The sequence below is a fragment of the Saccopteryx bilineata genome, chromosome X, assembly GCF_036850765.1.
Source record: "Saccopteryx bilineata isolate mSacBil1 chromosome X, mSacBil1_pri_phased_curated, whole genome shotgun sequence".
Taxonomy (NCBI): Eukaryota; Metazoa; Chordata; class Mammalia; order Chiroptera; family Emballonuridae; genus Saccopteryx; species Saccopteryx bilineata.
In genome coordinates, this window is record NC_089502.1 from 71,152,241 (window position 1) to 71,173,623 (window position 21,383).

At 42.4% G+C, this 21,383-nt stretch overlaps 2 protein-coding genes across 12 annotated transcripts in view; both read right to left on the reverse strand.

Annotated features, from left to right (window-relative positions):
* The window catches only part of ARHGEF9 (Cdc42 guanine nucleotide exchange factor 9), a 382,466-nt gene that overhangs the window by 146,337 nt on the left and 214,746 nt on the right, over positions 1 to 21,383 (reverse strand). For 2 of the 11 annotated variants that reach the window (XM_066250143.1, XM_066250141.1), the window contains exons 1-2: positions 19,112 to 19,276; positions 5,117 to 5,207 (exon numbers count right to left, since the gene is read on the reverse strand). The exons of 2 other annotated variants lie outside the window; for them this stretch is intronic. In XM_066250143.1, coding sequence (XP_066106240.1) covers positions 5,117 to 5,152 — 36 coding nt within the window. In that variant the 5' untranslated portion in view covers positions 5,153 to 5,207; positions 19,112 to 19,276. 7 more of the 11 variants (XM_066250148.1, XM_066250150.1, XM_066250147.1 and 4 more) reach the window with 5 other exon arrangements.
* Positions 19,287 to 19,902, reverse strand: LOC136317445 (uncharacterized). Its single transcript, XM_066250152.1, has one exon. It carries the CDS (start codon positions 19,465 to 19,467, stop codon positions 19,288 to 19,290), a length of 180 nt encoding a protein of 59 aa, XP_066106249.1. The 5' UTR covers positions 19,468 to 19,902; the 3' UTR covers position 19,287.

Consider the following 21,383-nt stretch of genomic DNA (forward strand, 5'->3'; position numbering starts at 1 on the left):
CTCATACATAGCTCTGTAGTCATCAACACCACAGCCAGAGTGTGGGTGGACAAGGCATACAGAAGTAGGGAAAGCCATATTTTTGTATCTATTTTACATATGCCATGTTAAAATCTTGTAGGGTGAGGAGGAGAGAAGATAGGTTGGAACTAATACAGTGTGTCTGTAAAGTCATGGTGCACTTTTGACAGGTCACAGGAAAGCAACAAAAGAGGATAGAAATGTGAAATCTCCACCAAATAAAAGGAAAACTCTCCCAGTTTCATACCTATTCAGTGCAGTTCGATGTGGGCTCACGCACAGATTTTTTAGGGCTCCTTAGGTAGCTATCCCTTATAGCCTCTACAGACTCGTCACTGACTGATGGCCTACCAGAACGGGGTTTCTCCACCAAACTGCTGGTTTCCTTCAACTGCTTATCCCACCGAGTAATGTTATTCCTTTGTGGTAGCACTTCGTTATAAACACGCCAATATTTACGTTGCACTTTGGTCACGGATTCAAATTTAGCGAGCCACAGAACACACTGAACTTCCCTCTGTACTGTCCACATCTCTATTGGCATGGCCGTGGGCTGCTCCGCTGTATACACGGTGTTATGTCATCACCTGCGCATGCGCACATGCTGCCACATCATCCTACAGAAACTGGGAGAGTTTTCCTTTTATTTGGTGCAGATTTCACATTTCTATCGTCTTTTGTTGCTTTCCTGTGACCTGTTAAAAGTACACCATGACTTTATGGACACACTGTAGTTTTCCAAGTCATCTTTAAATGTGGCCATCTAGTGGTGAGAACAGGAATAGCATTTAGTCAGGGGCACTGAACTGCTCCTAGAGCTGAAGACGACACAGAAGAAATAAACATGTTTCAATCAACTTAAACCACCTTAAAGTCTACTGAGGATGCCCACCTAGGACATAGGCTTGCAAAAGCTCTGAGCCTTGGTATGAGTTTCCAAAGAGAATGCAGTTATCACCTGGGGAGTCCCTTATAGACAAAAGCAGGAATTTGTATTTAATAAGAAAGTGGAAAATAGTTTCCAATAGTTTATTGATTTCCCTGTGCCTCTTGGCTCACTGTGAGAGAAAGGCATGGGTCAAGGCATTTGTCAGTGCCTCTGGTCTGTGGCAGCAGTGTTTCCTGTTCAGAAGTGGGCATGCTCATTCTGACAAAATAGAGCACAAGTCTGGGTTCTCAACAGATATGGTAAATGGTGGATGAAGGGTATTCAGTGAGCGGTCATGGGATCAGGCCCCAGGGAATTCAAACTGACTAAGCTGGCTTCTCTTCAGACTGTGTCACAAAAGATGAATCCTTCACTCACAGAAGGATGCTACATCTTAACCTAGGCTGCCAGAAAGGACACAAGAGAAGCAAAATCAGACCCACCCTCAGAGCCCTGGAGAGAGGGCATCAGGTCTGTCTGCAGGAAAATTGGTTGTACTTGTAGCAAAAGATGTTCAAGTAGGTCAGATAGGCTTATATAAAACAGTGTCTGCCTTCTAGGCGATGTGGAGAAGGTGGAGGAAGGGAAGAGAAGGAACCCAGGACAGCTGACTAAAGGACAAAGCATCCAGTAAGGTGCTAGGGCTTGAACCTACACTTCTGGACTCTGATTTGGGCTCAAGAGCCCGATAGTCAATGCATTCTTACAGTCAGAAGAACGTTAGCATTGGAGACTCCCAAAAGCTAGCACACTTAGTTCAGTCTAACATTTTACCAAAAAAACAAACAAACAAACATTAAAAAAAACAAAAACAAAAAACTGAGGTTCTAGTGAGAAGTTGCCTAATGTGTTCAGCCAGTCAGCAGCAGAGCCAAGATTAGAAAACAAGCCTTTTAGAAAAGAGGTCTTTTAGAAGGATAGTTGTAAAACATTTTTGGTTAAAAATCGTGAATTAGTTAAAAAAAATAAACACCTACCCCAGTATCTAAATGCTACTAATGTAGTATATTTTATAAAAATCTCCACAAAATATAAATTAAATAATGATGTGTTTAACAATTTAATATATTAAAAACTTCCAATATTTTCTCCCTGAGCTTCTTTTACTTTTAAGATCACTGTTTGACACATTTTCTGGAGCTCCTCTTCCTCCTGCTTTACAGAATTCATCCATTCACTATTACAACCAGCACATGCCTCTTCCTACCTTAGGGCCCTAAACAAGTTTGACTCTAGAAAGTAACGAGTAAGAAAAAAAAGCTCAGGATGAAGGGTAAGCAGAGATACTTTCAGAATCTCTCTCACTACAAATATCTTTGCTAAGGAATCTCAAATTCAAATTCACACTAAAATGCAAATACTAGTGGAAAAAAATAGGATGTGAAGAGAGGGCTGTAGGCTTGGCTTGTTACCAACCTGCAGTATAAATTTGGACAGATCTGGCTCTTCCTTGAACTAATTGGACTAGGTTATCTCAAGTGGAAAGTCGGGGTCATTTTTGACAGATGCTGTTGCCTCGCTTCTAAAAGCGGGTTTTTGACAAGAGATTAAAAAAGACATGAAAACAGATGAAGTAGAGAGAAGGATGGAGTAAAATAAGAAAGATCAGAGGACAAAACTGGGTTACTTCAAATTATTGCCATGGGATACATCTACCCAGAACAGAACTCCAGTGCAAAAATGGCATTTGAGTTCCACTGCCAGACTTCTCTGCCCAGTCTGAGCACTGGGTTCAAACTGTCCAAAGTTGTTTCTGCGGTAAGATTAAGGAGCACCCTTTTCCTGTGCAGCACATCATAGTTCCTAAATTGCTTTCACATTCATTCCAAGTTCATTAGCTCATGGCATTTTCCCAGCAACTCTGGGAGAAAAGCAGAGTAGAGATGATACCATACATATTAAAGATGAGGCAACTAGCTTGTACATAGGAAGCCATTCAGCTATCTCAGGCACAGAGGCCAGAAGAGAACCCAGAGATTGTGACACACAATCTAATGTTTTTATTTTCCAGAAAAAACAGCTAATATTTAGTGAATACTTAATTGTCAGAGACAAATCTAAGTTTTTACATACACTAATTCATTTTCTTTTAAATTTTTTATGTTATTTATTCATTTTAGAAAGGAGAGAGAGAGAGAGAAGAGAGAGGGAAGGGGGGAGGAGCAGGAAGCATCAACTCCCATATGTGCCTTGACTGGGCAAGCCCAGGGTTTCGAACTGGCGTCCTCAGCATTTCCAGGTCGACGCTTTATCCACTGCGCCACCACAGGTCAGGCACACTAATTCATTTAATAAGCATTTTTAAAATAAGAAAACCAAGATTCAGAGAGATAAAGTAATTGTTAAAGGTCACACAGGATCAGAACTAAAACCCAGGTAGTTTTACTCTAGAATCAATGCTTTTAACCCCTCTTCTGTACAGCACATCCTTACACCCCCACAAGGTCAAAGAACCTCCAAGGTATAGCTAGATATAGAAGAGTGCAAAGTATATTACCATATAAAAGAGAAAGAGGGCCACATTCATATACATATACAGGCATACCTCATTTTATTGTGCTTCACAGTTCCTGATTTGTTTTTTTTTTTTCTTTTTTTTACAAATGAAAAGATTTTATTAAGATGGAATCTACTCCTGGTGAAGATATTGTGAATATTGTTGAAATGGTAACAAAGGATTTAGAATATTACAGAATCCTAGTAAAGCAATAGCAGGGTTTGAGAGGTTTGAGAAAATTGACTCCAATTTTGAAAGAAGTTCTACTGTAGGTAAAATGCTATCAAACATTGTATACTCCAGAGAAATCCGGAAAGGAGGAGTTAATCACTGTGGTAAACTTCACTGTTGTCTTATTTTAAGAATTACCACAGCCACTCCAACCTTCAATAACTATGACCCTGATCAGTCAGCAGCCAACATCACCAAGGCAATACCCTCCACCAGGAATAAGATTACAATTGACTGAAGGCTCAGATGATGGCTAGGTCTTTTTATCAGTAATTTTAATTAAGATATGTACATTGTTTTTAAGGCATAATGCTATCGTGCATTTAATGGACTACAGTATAGGGTAAGTATGAGTTTTATATGAACTGGAAAACTAAAAATTTCCTGTGACAAGCTTTATTATGATATTTGCTTTATTGTGGTAGTGTTGAACTGAACCCACCAAATCTTTGAGGTATGCCTGTATACTAATATATCCACAGAACATTTCTGTATATGGACTCAACGGTGGTTTTTGCAGAGAAAGCTGGGAAGCTGGTCAGGAGGAAGAATTTTCACTGGGAACCCTCTTGCACTTTTTAAATTTTGCACCATGAGAATGTGTTTCCTGTTCAAAAAGAAAGTATTTAAAAATGAAGTGTCTAGGGTCCAAAGAGCTGAAGAAAATGTGTGGCAACTTTTAGCAGGGTTTTGGTGGTTAACCCTTCCCTATGCAACTCTCTGAGCTCTCCAACTTGAATGGAAAATAACTCTTTTTATCCTCATTTTCCCAAACACAATATTACTTGTCTAATCCCCCAGAAAGGGAAGTACTGTAGTTGTTCTACAGATTTTGGCAGCATAAGTGAAAATAGCAACAAACTAGGTTAGACTCCCACAGCCAGCCAATCAGCAGACCATTGGAAAATAATGTATGAGCAGCAGGACAGATAAACAATGACACAAAAAGCCTTCTTCCCCAATGCCTAGCATTGAAGGCAAGAGCTCCACAGATTTTTTTGCCTCTTTCCTCTCACCACTCTATCTCAGTGTAACTACCCACCCTCTCCTGGGCTGGTTAAAAATGAGCAAATATAAGCTAGAAAGAGTCCAGGAAATCTGGCCCAGCTTGAGTCTGTGGTACATGAGAAAATACACTAAAGGAAAAAAAGACAGCCCAGTTTTAATGTCCACATTGAGGCCAGATGAGAGATAGCCTGGATGGTCTCAAGGGACTCTCCCTCCCAGCTTTGGTTTTTGGATTTTCACCATCTTATCCCTCAAGAGTTGGAAAAATATTCCACAGATTAACGCCCTCAAACATTTCCTCAGAAACCTTTTTTTGCCTAAGTCCTTAGGTAGGTCAGACAAACGGGGCTTCTGTACCCAGGAAGCTGTGAGGAGATGAGGGTGACCAAGGTGGGTCAAGTGCTTTCAGGGACCCTCCTGCAGTGGCTTACACAGGCCGCACAATTCCTCTCACAACAGCTTAGCATCTTCTCCAACGCTTCGCTGCCTCTAACACGCAGGAGACGAGTGGGACGTGAGCTGCTGTGGAAAGAATGAAGGGTCATTCAGTGTGCTTCTCATGGGCAAGCAGGACACCGCTATGCGGGCTGGGCTCCAGAGAGCCCTCATGACTTAGCCTGAGGACTGAACAGTCTGAAGGCATAACTTCTCATCCTGAATCCACCACTACTTATATCCTGTACCCTTAGGCTGCCCTCTCCTTCTCTGTGTCTCAGTATCCCCATCTATAAAATAGAGACAATCCTGACTTAAAAAAAGACATAGGGTGGAGAAATAAAATGAAGACAAGCTCTTAGGTTACCTCTAAATTACCTGTAATCATGACCTGGATAAACCAAACAATCCAAACTGCAACAAAACAGTTCAACCTTTTACACGGCACTTTTCACAACCTTAAGTCCTGAATTCTTATACCCACCAATCCTGAGACTTCATAGTTAAACCCATTTTATAGACCAAAATACTGAGGCTCAGAGGAACTTTGCCCAAAATTCATGCAGTGAGGAGCAATCTGAACATGAGTTACATGGTCTGTGTCCCTAATCCACCCCCTTCAACAGAATAGGTGAAATGGCCCTGAAAACAAAATAGAATAAGGAACTCTTTTAGGGTTAGAGTTGGCACTCCAAGCTGCTTCCTCTGGCAGATGACAGAACTTTTAGGAAGAAGTCCCTGTTCCTGGTGTCCCTTACTTTCCTTCACTATCCAGGGTTCCTGAGGAGTCAAACCTATAGGACTACCTAAATCCCCCAAACCTGTTTTCTGGGAAAGAATTTACTCGGCACTGAAAAGCATCTGTATAGGTGGGGTGACACCAGCATACCTTTTACCAAACTGACCCTGTGAGGTTGCCTTCCTCCTGCCCCCTCTTTGGCCTTTTTCTTTCTATGGCTACTTTGATAGGAGTCAAGTCTGGCTATTGGTGGACACCAAGACAAACTTAGGGAGGGAGGGGAGGTATGGCTTTGTAGGTAAAGAACAAGCACATCTCCAAAGCATTTTGTTCACCTTGGCCTATGTGAGCTTTGCCAGAATCTGGAGGCAAAAATGGCTATTTTACCTATAGGTAAAATAAGACCCAGGTAGACGAGGAAGATCTGACTCAGGCATACCCTAAGCAGAGAGCAGTGACTAGAACATTTGATTTCTAGTCCAAAGCTGAGGAACTGGCATTAGGCTGTCACAGTAAACAGTAACCCACTGGAGTTCTGAGGCTGCTGCTCCAGGACAGACCTGCCACACTCTGGTCACCTATCTCGTTGCTTCCCACCCTTCACCCAGACCCAGCCTAGGTCCTGCTGTTTCCAGCTCCAGTCTTTCTTATCAAGGGCCAGAAACGCCTCCCCAGGACACCCTGACTTGGTTTCCAGCTTGTGAAATTAAAAATAGCAGCCCCTCATTAGTGGGGCCAGATGGGCCAAGCTGCTATGCCTAGGGGCAAGGCTGTGGCCATTAAAGATGTCGCTGTTCTCTCCACCCACCACTGACAGGGAGAGTCTGGACCTCTGCCGGCTTCATGCATCCTACTATTTTGACTTCCACCCATAATTTAGATATAGTAGTTCAGGTCCAAGTTGTTCATTCATTCTCATGAAACCAAACTTTATTATTTAGTTACTTTAAGTTTTCTAGGACATTACTCTAAAATCATATAATTCCATAATGGTTTATAAGTGGATTGTTAAAGCAGACTCAAGCTTTCTGTATTGATCAGTGTCCAAACATCTCCATTTCTCTCCATCTGCCTGTTAACTCGACATCTGAACACTCAGTTCTAAGTTTTACTTGGTACCTTCTGGAGACTGTAATAACACATGCAACCTTTTTGTTCCTCTGTTCACTGCTCTTTAAGTCCTAATTACAAAAATAAAGGAAGGGGGAACCAGAGCAAATTGATAAGAGGTCCATCAGATAGGGCCAGTGCCTTTTGTGTCCACTTGGAAAACTGGGACAGTTGGATGGCCCTAGGTGTAGGATGTGTTCTACATCAATGTGTCCCAGAGGAGTGTGTAGGCCATGTGAGTGTGTCCCATAGGTGTTTAAATGTCTCACTGGGGAAGGGTTGTTTTTCTATGTAAGTCCTTAGGAGTGTGTCAGGGAGAGGAGTGTGTAGTGTACAGATAGGAATAGATCTGAGTTTGTATCTCAGTGTGCCCCACTTGTGTGTATCCTATGTGTATGTGCCCTATAATTATGCAGTTGTTCTTTATACACATCCATGTGTGTCTACACACACACAAATCTGCATAAGTATACCTCATGTGTGTCTGTACCCTGTCTATGCTGTGTAGGTATTAAGTGTGAATATGCCGCATGTTTAAATGAATGTGTCTACTCCAAGTGTATTAATGTAAAAGAGAACCCCATATGTCCCATGTGTTTCCCAAACATACTGCACATGTGTATGAGTATGTGGAAGTGTGTATCACATGTGACCTCTACTGTGTGTGTGTGTGTGTGTGCATGCACATGCACGCATAGGTATGGATAGAGGACATGGATAGACAACAAGGCTAAACCAGTTTTCCTTTCCCACAGTTTTTTCTAACAGCTCTCCTTTAAGACTACTGGGTCAATCTGCTCCTAACCAGGTCAAAGGATTGGGCTCAAAGTTCATCTCTGTCACTTCCTGAATGTGATAGGCATACATGCTTTCCCAAGAGGCCTAGCCTCTACTCCATTCATACAAGGAGTCTCACAACTATTAAGCCTAGCTGCTAGGAGGTATAAAGAGGAACAGGACAAGGGCTGTGGATTAAATCTGAGACTCTGGACAAGTTTTCGCTTCTCCCTAGGCCTCACTTTCCTTAGCAGTACTGTGAGGTAGTGGGTTCAATGATCTTATATTAGGTACTTTCTCATTCTCATCCATAGACTTTATCACTGTTTAAGTATCATGAACTAAATCTGATTCCTACCACCACCACCACCACCACCACAAAAAGACAATGGAGACATATGCATGTGTATTAGCACCTACAAGTGTCTCATCCTAGCAAAGCCCTCTCTAGCCCTGCGCAAGCTACTGGCTGACTTCCTAAACCTGTCATTTAATTCCTTTTCCCAGTGGCCTGAGCCACTCAGAGTAAAATGAATAAAGTCTCAAAGGCATACAATCATCACCAAAGCTTAGGCAAAATGAGATAGGATTTATCCAAATCATTTTTCCCCGTTCTTTGGGATGACTGTGGGAACTAGTGACGGTAATGAGGCAGATTTTTGGCTCAAAGCCTAGTTAGTCTTTAAGAACATGACCAGATAAGTCTACAGAAAGAACTACATGAAGGGCCATAGAATCTAGGGTCACTCTTCTGTATTTGGCAAGGCCTCTTATGTATTCCTGAATGATATAATATCTGGGTAGACTTATAGTAAGTCAAATAGATGTACATAAATTTACAATTAGTGGTTCAGTGCCAACCTAAGCAGAGTTATCTAGTAGCATATGCTTAGTTTTCTCTGCTATCCTGACTAACTTTTATTACAAGACCTAAATAGAAGCAAAGTACAGAAGGCATCTTTAAAACAAACTCCTTGCCCAAGGTCACTTGGTATGGGTGAGTTGACAACAGGTATCACTATATACTATGCTCTTCCTAGTTCACAATTGCTTTTAAAAGTCAGTACTGATTTCAGTCAATCAAACCAATTATCTCAGTTTTAATCTCCTTAGCCACAAAATGGGAAGAACAATCCTGGCCTTGTGTACTTCATAGGATTGTGAGAGAAAGACCAGTTTGGTAGTAAGACTATATAATAGTTCTTATCTTCTCATCCTGCCCTGGGAGCAATGAGAATTTTCCAAGCAAAATGATGCAGATAAAGGTGAAGAGTGTATAAAGGTGAAAGTAGGTCATTTGTTAAGAAAGTGCTATTTCTAACACAGCTCTTAATCATATAATGAAAATCCAGTAACAATTCACCACAAATCCTAGCCAAGGTCCTAGGGGCTGAAAATTGGTTTCAATTTCCAAGTGCCTGTGTGGTCCTGGCTTTATGGACTTGAGAAAGCATAAAATAAAAACACAATTAACTCTGGCTTTCTTCTAAATTTCTCATTTAGCTCTGCAGGGGCCAAGGAGAGAAAGGTAGTCATTATTCACAGCATCATGCATGTGGCCAGGTGGGTAGATGAAGCTGTGGAAAATAAAATAAAACTTCTTATTTTCTACCCTTTCAAGGAACAGAATTAAAACAGAGTCCTCCATGATGTGATACAGAAAAATATAACAACAAAAAAAAAAGATAATTGGATTTGTTTAAGGTCATCCAATTATCTTTTTCAGTCTTCATTGGCAGTACTTCTTTATTCACATGTATGTCTTTCAATAACAAAACCTTGAGATAGGGCTTACCAAGTGTCTGACCCCTCAACTGTAGCAGTCATCCAGAGATCTCTGTCTCAGAGAGCTCTCACAGATTCTCAAAGAGGCTAAATCACTTGCCCAAGGTCACAGAGCTAAAAAACGACAAACTATTAGTTCACTGACCCTTTCCCTTTTATTATACCATACAGGTTTCCCTCACCACCTCTGAAAGACAAGAGAAGCTTGTCGGCCTACAGGTCCAGGAACTCACAGCCTTGCAAGACAATGTTTTAGCTCCAATACTCCCACAAACATACTGCCTTTTCATAGGAGAGTCCTTATTCTGTCTGTGCCAAGTTCTCCAGCATTTAAAATGACGGAATTAGACTCAGGACAGCTATAACATTCCTTTTCTAGAAGTTACAGCTGTCCAGAATAACCTTAGATGTCACAATAACTTCCAAGGCCTGAGGCCATAACACTGTATAACAAGATTTTAGCCTCATTTTTCTCATCTGTAAAATAAAAATATGCCCTGCTCTGCTTATTTTATAGGGCCACAGAGAAGATAAAGTGAGGCAATGCAAAATCAAGTGTAAAATGTATGACAATATTCAAGAGGGAGAGTCAAGAATCGAGGGAAAGTGAAGAATTAAATGAGCATCCACTACCTCCAGGTGCTTCTCTCTAAATTCAAGTATAGAAACTATCTATACCTGTTCTATCCAATAAATCAGCTGAGCCCTCCTGTTCAACTTGGATTCTCAAGGAAAGCACCTCAGCCAGTAGCAAGGTCCAGAGCAAATTAATAAATCCTTCCACTCCATCTGAGCCCAAAGCACAAGGTAGTTTTATTATTTTGCCTTTGTTCTGAGCCCTTCCACTATGCCAGGCCTATCACAGCCTCTCTGAGGGATTCCTGACTCCCCCTTGCCTGTCGTCCAATGCTAAAGCACACACTTCCCAGACCCCCTGCCAAACACCAGGGTTCATGGAGAGGGGAGGAGGAGAGTGGGTGGAGGCGCGGCTGTGGGAGGTACAGCTAAAAGTAGCTGTTGCCTTTAGGCACCGCACTCTGAAGGGGGTGGGGGTGGGCTCTTAGCACATCTTTCCTGCAGCCAAATGGGCATGGAGGTGCACGGTTTATCCTCCTTTAATGAAGGCAGGCAGGCAAAGAGATCAGAACTGCCAGAAACATTCCCAGAGCTGTCCATGCATGTTCAGTGCTGGTCTCCTCCAGGCCCTGAGGGTGGATGGCCTTGCAGCACAGGGCTACATCCAGGCCTCCCTGCCTCAAAAGAACAAATATAGTCTGCAGCAGATTCTGTTGTCCTGCATCCCTATCATGATGCCTGGCACCCTAAGGCCTACTGAGAGGTCTGCTCCCCTCTAGGAGGTTACATAATAATCTTATTCTCCCAGCCTTTCTGGTAGCTTGCTTTCTGCAAGCAAACCTGAGAGCATTTGGGTCTCTGATCCAGCCAAGGGAGCATAGCACCAACACCTTGCAGCAGAGGTAGCACATAACAAGCGGCAAGGGCCTCATTTGAAGTCAGGATTCCATGCCTATCACTAAACCTTGAACAAGTCCCCTTCCCTTAAGTATCTTAGTTTTTTCACTTGCAAAATAGGAAGGGAAAGCCATGCTGCAGATCTCCAAAGTACTCTAATCTCTGCCCCTGTGTGATTCTCTGTGAATCCTGGTCACTTAAATGAAAGCCCCTCTCTGCCACCTAAGGTTGTCCTATCTTCCAAGCAGTCTTGCTGAGCTGGGCATAGCCAAGCCCACGCTCCTAATTCCAACTCCCCTCACAACTAAGATTTTCATTGGCAAGATGGTTGCCTGGATCTCTAGACTTTGTCTTCCACCTCTGCCCCAGACCCATTTCAACTGGAAAAGTTCTGCTTTTTCCTGTTTTATATAAAAGCTTCTGGCTCAAATTTCATTTAAGAACATGGCTCTTCTATTGAATCCACAGCTCATTTTAGTGACCTGGAAATTGAGGTCTAGTGGGGAAAAGCCTTGATCAAGTTATGGCAGAAAGGTAGGTATAGGGCCACAGTTTGTTCCCAGGGATCCCAAGGCCATTTCCAGTGTTTTTATTTTTCTTTCCTACAGAAAGTCTGCCCTGCCTATTTGGCCTCTCTGCCATCTAGACACAACTTTCCCTTTTCTCTGCTACCAACTCTTGATATTGATGCTAAAAAACCGAATGCCCAACTCCTGTCAGAGGTCTGAAACGTGCACAGAACAGTGATAAAGGCAAGGAAAAACTGACCTTATATGCATCCCTCCCTTAACCTTTACTTTTCCTCCAGGCTATACCTTGGTTCTTTTCTTCAGTTTTTCCTCCTGGGTTCTGCTCTATGTCAATGGAATCCCTTCAATTCTCAAAAAGTCATGACTACATTCTTATTATTATGAGTCAACTATGAAGGCCACACTGGAAGAACTGCAGGATGTGGTATCCAGAGGCTTCAGTTTTAGGCCAGGAACTACCACTTCCTGATTCTGTCACCTCAAATAAGTTGTTTAATCCCTTTGTGCCTCAGTTTCTTCAACTAATTCCAGCTTGGGGGGAGGAGCCAATGAAATAACAAGGGAACTTTATCTGTTGAAATTTTAATTAACAGTAGTAGTTAGTATTAACTAAATGAATGGCTACTTAAAATATTGCAGGAAGGGGCTTTGAGCTGTCAAAGCAGCCAGCCCCTTGCTTTCCCAGACCTATGAGACTGGTATTTTATGTATAAGAGGCAACTCTCAGTTATCCATGTGACAGGTCTCTTTAACAAATGCTAAATTGAAAACTGGAACCCCCCTGCCACTCAGCTCACTTTAAGACTCCCTTAACTGCTGGCAGCCAGTGTGTGCTCAATAAATACAACCTATAGTTTAGTTGTTCTAGAAGAAACCTAAGCCAAATATAATAAGGAAAGAAATTCTATTAACCCTGAAATCCCTGCTAAAAGTAACCTTTAGCTTACCTGTTGGCTATGAATAATAATAGTCTTTATCATTTTGATCTGAGTATAAATCATAAAGTAAGCACAGATCATTAGAACTCTTAAGAAATCTTTGAAGCTATCTAATTAACCTAACCTTATTTTACAGATGAGGAAACCAAATTTCATTGAGAAGAAGTAATTCACCAAAAGTCACCCAGCAATAAATGCATAGGAACTGACTTTTTTTCCTGAATGGTTCAAAGCATCTCACAGCTGGTAATATTAAGTCCAAATAGCTGCTCAGACTACTCACTTTCCAGGGCTGTGTTCTCCTTTTCATAGTGGGCACAATCCCCTAGAATTTGTCAAGGCTTCCAAAATCCTAGAATAACATTTTACCCTCTGTGAATCCTGCCTATTCATGTGTGTGATAAGCCTGATTCAGGCTGAGCTGGCATTTCCCTTGAACATAGCAGTCATTCTCATGCCTGGATAAACATTTCTGGCACCACAGAAACCTTTTAAAAACTATTGAATCCAGAGCCTCACTATGACCAACTCAATCAGATCTCCCTCAGAGATTCTAGAAATTGTTACTTTGTTAAATCCCCAAGTGATTCCACTGTGAAAACAGGACTGAGGAGGACCACTGGGTTAATGGAAACAATTCAGCCAACCAAGGGAAACATGCACAAAGAGTTGCCTGAACTCCTTGGAAACCAAATATATTCTGTTTTTAAAGTTATTATCTATACTGTCCTGCTTTCCCAAAGAGGAGAAAGAAATACACAGAAATTAGAGTAGTAGCACTGACTCTCAGGCAAATTCTGGACCTCGTTAGGAAACACAGAGTTTGTGGTTGTTGAGAGAAATCAGGGAACCATGGAGCCTACAACAGGATTTACCAGGAGTAAGGTGCCAAGTAACTCATAATCTTTGATCATTAGCTTGGTAGATGATTGCTATGAACCTAGGATCCATCTTGGTATCTATAAAATATAGAAGTCTAGCATGCCACATTATCCATATTGGTAGGATAGATGATGATAGAGCCACAATGAATTCTGCACTAATTGACCAGGTATACACAAAACTGAATAAGCTCCAACACCAAAAGGGGGATCTGGTGAGATGTCAGAGGAACAAGTACTAACCTCATCATATTGAACATCTGAATCAAGAACTTGAATGATACTGTTTTCAATTGATGCAATCCTAGAAGAGTGCTAGTTTGTGTCATGGCATAAAAAAATACCCCTCAAAAATGCAAGAATAGATCAACCAAATAAAATAAAAGTTTCACTGATACAATGTTAGAAGAGACTGCTGATATGTAGCATGATATGATGAAAAATTTAAAAAATCACAGGAAAAAAAACACCTAGAATAATGGATCAACTAAACAAAATAAAATTTAACAAGTTTGGTTCAAAAGGCCAAGCTCACACTAAAGTAGAAGGCTGGGCTAGACAGTGTTTGAGCCTATAGCCCAAAAGGCTAATACAGTGGCTTTTAACCCTGGCAACACATTTGAATCACCTCATGGAGCCTTAAATTTAAAAATAAAAATAAAAGTTTCTAGGGATCTATCTCATGCCAAATAAGTCAGAACCTCTCAGCGTGGGGATCTGGCATGGGTATTCAAAACTCATTGAAGTTTTGAATGTTCAGTGAAGGTGAAGAACCAGTACAAGGCTGCATTATTAGATAATTCACAGACAGACCGAAGTCCCTTTGTACTGGATCCTGATGAAGATGCACCTGGAATAGCATGATCAGCCCTGGGAAGCACATTTGTAAAGAAATATAGAAATATAAGAGTGTTGCAAAAGGAAGAACAATTGTATGAAAATGGCAGCTCCTTCAAAACATTCTGTATTTTAGGCTCCATCAACTCACACTGCCTTTCTCCTTGAAGATCTCAAATAGTGACTTTTCATTTGACTAAAGGGAACTATGATGTATATTCAAGATAAAAGGAAGCATTTTCTTAAATAAAGAATTCTGTGCAAAATTTCTATAGAAGTGAAAGGTATGAAAAACACTAAATATTAAGCAAGTAGCTTAGGAAGCTAGTATGACTTTAGGGGAAACTCTCTCCACCTGGACCCATTCAGCTTCACACAACTCTACCTCTCCCCCCTCTCACTTTGAAAAGAAGATCCACTCCCATCCCACCAATCTCTCTGACCTTTGGTTTCCTCAACTGTAAAACTAGGAATAACAATCATCTCTACCTACTTCACAAGGCTAATGTGACAATAAAAATTAGGACGTGAAATTGCTTTGTAACAACATAGGCCCATGCTCTTGCAAGAGATTATTACTACTTCTATTGCTGGAATGTTTCCTGAGTCTTCTCTCTTCCCTCTAGGCCCTTCCCCCTTCCAGTTTATCCACTCTGTACTTGTGTGCCAGGGCAAAACACAATTAGCTAAATATTGTTGAGAGGTAGACCCACCTAGTAACAGGAAATACTCTCTGCAGATATCAGAAGAACTAAGCTCTGTTCAAGGATTCTTGGAAAGCAAGATACTTAGTTGGCCTAGAATAAGTTTCAGAGACAGAAATAAGAGCTAGAGAGTCTAAGATTCTCCATCTCCATCCCACTTCTTGGGGCAAAGCCACTGGGGCTGGATCCAGATGCTTTGTGGGAGGTCTTCTGAGGAGACAGTTATTTTGGGAGACTAGGCTCACTTCCCAATCGTTTCCCTGTCCACAGCAAGCACTCCACAGGCCAAGGGGAGCAAAGGCCAAGATGGAAGACAAAGGCTAGGAGGACATGATTTGGCACCATCCCTACAACTGCCAGAGTGTGCCCTCCAGTCACAGTCAAGCACTCTCAACCTGAGCTTCACCACAGGGGGCAGAAAAATTTGGATTTCACCCACTGGCTCACTGGGACCCCTCAGCTCCTGAGCCCACTAATCACACACATACAAGCAGATGAGAGAATCTTAGCCAGGACCCAAAGCCTGTTCACTATCGCCACAATTAAAATGGCCTTCCCAATTTGCCCAGCCTTCCAAGTCAAAAACTACTCAGAACTGTTGCAAGTTCTGACAAACAGAAACTGTGTCAATTGGGAAAAACACTCTCAGTTTGTTTCCACCATACTATTCCTTCTTCTCCCTGCCTCAGTCAAAAGTCAGGATAATAAAAAAATTTTTTCAGGGTCTGCAGAACTCCTTGCATTAAAGCTGGGCTGTGAAATGGCTCATTTAATGTAAAGGAGAAGGCAGTAACTGAAGAGGGATTTGAACCCAGGAGCCTCTCAATAAACAGTCCCATGGCTCCAAGAAGGTTAGGTTCTGTATGCCTTCTATGTATGTTTTCTGGACATTTGCAGGCAATGAGGATCTTGCTTTCTTTGCCCTCTCCCTCAAGACATCTCTCCAAGTCTTGCCGGGCTCAAGCCTCCTTTCTCCAGAGGCCTTGGTGCCAGGACATGTAAAGGGTGGGATCCAGAGCTCAGCAGGAGCTGAGTAATGCACAGGTTGCTAGGATACCAGCTAAGGTTATTTTCTTGAATGCCCTGGTAGGGAGCTGGAAGCCGAAATTCCAGAGCTGGAATTTCACCCTCCTAGTAGCAAAGGGTATTCTCTACCCAGAGCAGTCAGAGAGGAGAAAAAAAATAAGGAATTTTGTTGTGAAAAGTTGAGATAAATCAGAGAGAAAAATCCCTCTTTTCTTTTTTACCTACCCACTGACAGAGTGGGGAGAAGGTTGTATCAGGGGACAGAGCAAAGATAGAAGGGGGAAGTAGAGGCAGGAGAGGGGAAAAAAAGAAAAATGTCAAAATGCAGAGGAGTCCACTTCTCTGGCTGCATTTTTCGTTTTCTCCCACTCTTTTCTTTTTGCATACCTTCACAAGTCTGAGGGAAAAATGCCAAACCTTTAGGATTCACAGAAGTAAAAAGTCACACTGCCAACTTTGGTTCTCTACTTCCCAAATTCCCTTTTAGCTGCTCTAGGGTGGCCTGCCATCTGGCTAGCAACATTGCCTTATTTGCCTAGAGATAAATTAACCGGAAAAATGCTTATAAGTTTCATCAACTAAATTGCTGATGGAAGGGTTCGTTGAAGCTACTCCTTTAGCCTAAGGAGTTGTGGGGGTTGGTGGGAGGACTGGTAGGGGAAACACCCACCCATCCTAAGCACCAGTCAAATCCTATAGTCTTTTGCACAAGGAGACCATTCAGAACTGTGAAACTCAATGCATGCCCTTCTGTTTTCCCTCATTTCTAGCACAACCAATCTCCAACCACATTCAGGAGTGTACACCCCCCACCCACACCCTCCACACACAGAAGCGTGTGCACACACACCCACGAACATACTGTTACACAACCTACACACATACATGAGCAAACACTTTCTGCCAAGTGCCTGTCAGGCATCCAGTCATGAAGGCCGTGGCATTTCATGACACTACTTTGTCATATATCTGGCTCAAAGAACAGCTTTAGAGAATCCTTCTCCCTCAGGGGGAAAAAAAAGAAGCAAAAAGCATTCTATTGTTGTAGTGGTTTTATCACATAGCTACATGAAAGAATCTGTTGAATTTCTCTACATACCAGCAACCAGATATTTCTGCCCCTCCAACTCCCATTACCCATTGATTAACATTTCATTTTTCTTTATACTTGTCTTGACAGTTCACCCCTTTCTGATTTCAAGTGCTGAAGAGCAACCAAAATCACAGAAGGCAAGAAATTGCAGGTCACTTAGTCTAACCACCCCCAAATACCAATGTTATAGGGAACCCAAAACTACTGAGAAGGAATAAAAAATGCCCAAGGTCAAAGAGCCACTGAAGAAAGAGAACCCAAGACTTTAGTGCCCACCCTAAAGCCTTTCCTCACTCTTCAATACTGTCTCAAAAAATAGTGCCCAGTCAAAATATAAGCATTTTTATCACTAGAGCTAAGGTTGGGGGAAATGTCTTAAAAGATTCTCTTTGCAAAGAAAGAGGGGGGGCACAAAGGGACCAAAGAATAAATAAGTATCAATGCCACTAAACTTCTCAGATCATGTTTACACTATGGTATAAATCCAATTTTTAAAATCAACTTCTCACCCACGCCAAGCCAAAGAGAGCACACCTCAAGACTCCAAATCTTTTCTGATGCCATTAAATAATACCTCCTGGGTCCTGAGGTCAGGACAATTTCAAGAGCCCCTTTCACAGCCCCTCTCCCTTCATAATTAGTTTCCAAAAGATTAAACAACAGGTTATGGAACTTGAGAGCACAATGCCAGCAGAACTGCACATCATACATGAGCAGCCGCCCACATAGGTGTGGGGTACATGTGTGTGGATGTGTATACTCCCTGATTCATTGCTACATTAGCCAGAAATAGCACTATTTCATGTCAGGTAAGCAACGGAATGAAAAAGACCTGCCTATATCAGCAGGTGGGGGAAGGGAGGAAAACCAGTATTATGCACAATGGCATCAGAGACATTCCCCCCATCTTTGCCAAAGCTTTCTCAGCAGAAAAAGAAATATAAAAAATAATAACAATAGTAATAATAACAGTAACCACTTCCACTACCATCTGATACACACATTCAACTAAATGTCAAATTGGAATGCTATTTCTAGCTCATGGATTCAGCAGTTCATACCCCATTCCATCCAGAATTAATGGGGGTGCTCAAAATTCTACTCATCAAGATATATACTTTCATTTTGTTATGGAAATCTTTCAATTACAAAGACCTCTGACTTTAAAGAACAAACAAGGAGGCAAAAAAAAAGTAAAAAAAAAACAACACCACTTTTTCATCAGGACTAGCAAGTTCTATTAAAAATGTAGTTCAAACTACATCATTGCAAATGATTACTCAAAAGAGGAATATCCAAATCCAATTACTATTATTATTCCAAAGGTGAGTAAAGAGCTGGCTTTTTCTCTTTTTTTCTTTCTTCCTTTTTTTGGAGGACACACAGAGAAAATCCTTAAATTCAAATCCAGGGGTAGTCTTTGGTAAAAGGAATACAAACACAGCTCGCCAATGTCTTTTCTTGCCAATTCATAAAGATCAGATAATGCTTTTCAATCCATTCCATAATTCCAAAGAAATTCATATTTAATGATTTAAGAAATGTTTTAAAGGTGGCTATTTTCCAAATTGGAAATTCTGAACCCTGGACATCAAATTGAGATAGAAAAGACAGAGTCACCAACTGCAGTATACCCCAACACATCATCTCTCAAATTTTCCCTTCTCATTAGAGACTAAAGAATCATTTTCTCTAAGTTCATTCTTTCTACCGTTATTTTCTTCTAAACATCAGCACAAGACTGTCTTTCCTAAGATGCCAAAACCCATCCTGCTCTTCCCACAAGTCCCCTTTCCCCCAAACAAACCCAAATACAGTCCTAACAGCAAGAAAGAAATTTCGACTAAAATTTCCTCATGGAATTTAAAGATAGTTTTCAAGAAAATGAGTTGACAAGGCACCACAAACAGCAAAGCCACCGTTTAAGGACGTAGAGCTTGCTCCGTGAAGTCACATAAATGGATAATGCATACACACAGGCACACTTGAATAGAAAGCATTTCTTTACCAACAATTTTACCCAAGCAATAAGTAACTACACTCCCAGGCATACTTAAAAGACATAACATGACAAAAGATGTAGGGAGAGATAATATACCAGCGTCATACATATCACAGCGAGGCCATGTTGAAGCTCAAAACGTTTTCCCCCCTGAGTGAGACAGCTTGCTCTTTCTCTCCCTCTCTTTCCCTGTCTCTCTTGTTTTTTTCTCGGTGGTTCTCTGGATGAAATCAAATTGAGAGTTAGAAACAGCTCTGGTGGCTGGACTCCATTCAGCGCGTTCCCAGGAAAAACATTAGTATGACATTGACAAGCAGGAGGACTACAATCACAGCAAAAACGACTACAGTTTGCACATCCAGGGTCATGGTGCAATGCAGAACACTGTAGTGTTCCAGGTGGGGGGCCGGCAGATTGGGAGATGTCAGTCTCTGTTCTGTCAGACTGTCCATACAGCCACCATTCTAGATAGGAGGAAGTCGATGGTTAGGGAAGGGCTGGGTTTGGAGCCCGAGTTTGGTATGGGGAGGGGAGGGGGGTGGAGGCAGGGGAGATTGCTCCCCCCTACTCAGGATGGAGCTGATTTTTCTTCCCTAGCTGAAAAATCTTAGCTTGCGCTGAGGTCGGCGGAGTCCAGCATTCTGTCTCGGGCGCCACGGAAAAGGCAAAATCCTGGCTTTCAAAGGGAAAGGCGAGAGGGACCAGTGCGAGGTTCCCCAGCGCCTGCTCAGTCTGTCTGTGCCGGCGTGCGTCCGTCTGCCTGCGCCTGCCTGGCTACCGGTCAGTCTCGGTCTCCCCTACTCTCCCTAGTTCGCTCGCTGGCTCGCACGGGGCTCCTGGCTGCCAGCCACTCCCTCCAGCCCTGCCTCGCTGGCTCTCCCTCTCCTCTCCCCAGCCCCCAGCTCTTAGGCTGCGTTTTTATGCACCAAGCTCCTGCAGGCGCCTGCGTGAGGGCCCCACGCTGACAGGCCTGCTGGCCAATGGGCGGGGCCACAGCTGCACTTTTGCTTGCCGCGGGGTGGGGGGCGGGACTTGCGCTGGCGTGCTTGCAGAGGCAGCCACTGCGGAGCCAAGGCACCCCCAGCGGGCTCGCTCCGTTCTGACCCTTCGCAGGGTCTGGTGTGGGGTGGGGAGCTTGTTGAACTTCGACTGAGGGGGATGTGGGAAAGGAGGAGGAGGGGCAGGGAAGGACTCGGAAAGAAGGAGGGACCCCACAGGATGTGGCGTAGCGAGAGGGAGGCGGGAACAAGGGGAAGACTGTGGCCAGCATGGGAGGAGAAGGGAAGATGGGAAGTGCAGAGAAAAGAGACAGGGCAAAACAGAGAGAAGGGCCGGGGAAAGGAAGGTAAAAGGATGGGAGGACGGACAAGGACTTTGAAAACGGAATAGGTACACGGAAAGGAGGCATGCCTTGGCAGCCACTTTGGAGCCTGGGCTGAGGAACAAGCAAAGATGCCCTTGGACCCTTCCTCAGTGTTTACAGGCAAGTCACAATTAGCTGTGCAAATTCAGCAAACAAGGATACTCTACAAGTTATCCAAAATTCAATTCTATTTGGCTTCAGATTTATTCCCAGTCCTACCTCAAGCTTGTTGTGCAACTCCTGTCCCCTCTCTGGCCCCCATCTCCCTTCTGCCACATGAGAATTTAGACCTGTCTTAGAAATCAGTGAAACCTCTGAATTCTCACCTCAGGAAAATACAATTTCACCAAGCTTCTGGGCCCTCAGAAACTCAGGACTCCCTTACACAGAGACATGTCCTAGGGCTCTTTTTATTCTTACATTGAAGGACTGTAAAAGTGACCAGATAGATATTGGTGGAGCAGGGCAAGAAACTGGATTAATTAGGGACAGAACAAATTAAATTCTTGGACTCTTACCATACTACAGACTCTAAGAATAAGAATTGCTTTCTATTCCTTAGAAATCTTTGAGGCTAGGACAGTCACCCATCTGAACTAGATGACTGGAAATAATGAAAGTAGGTTGTAAACAAAGTGGCTGTTGGCCCCACAAGACAGAATAAAACCCAAAGAAGTCTCCACTTTAGAAGGTTGAGCTCATAATGCCACCTATGATTGATTGGCTGAATATTTGATTATGTTAGAGAATTACTATGAACTGTTGTGGCTAAGTTTAACAAAATACGGGGAATAGATGTAAATCTTTGTGACCTTCAATTTGGCCATGGTTTCTTAGATATGACATGAAAGTTACAATCAACCAAAGGAAAAATAGATAGGCTGGACTTTATTAACATTAACAACTTTTGAGCTTCGAATGGCTCTATCAAAAGTACGAAAAGGGAATTCACAGAATGGCAGAAAATATTTCCAAATTATATATCTGATAAGGAACTTGTGTCAG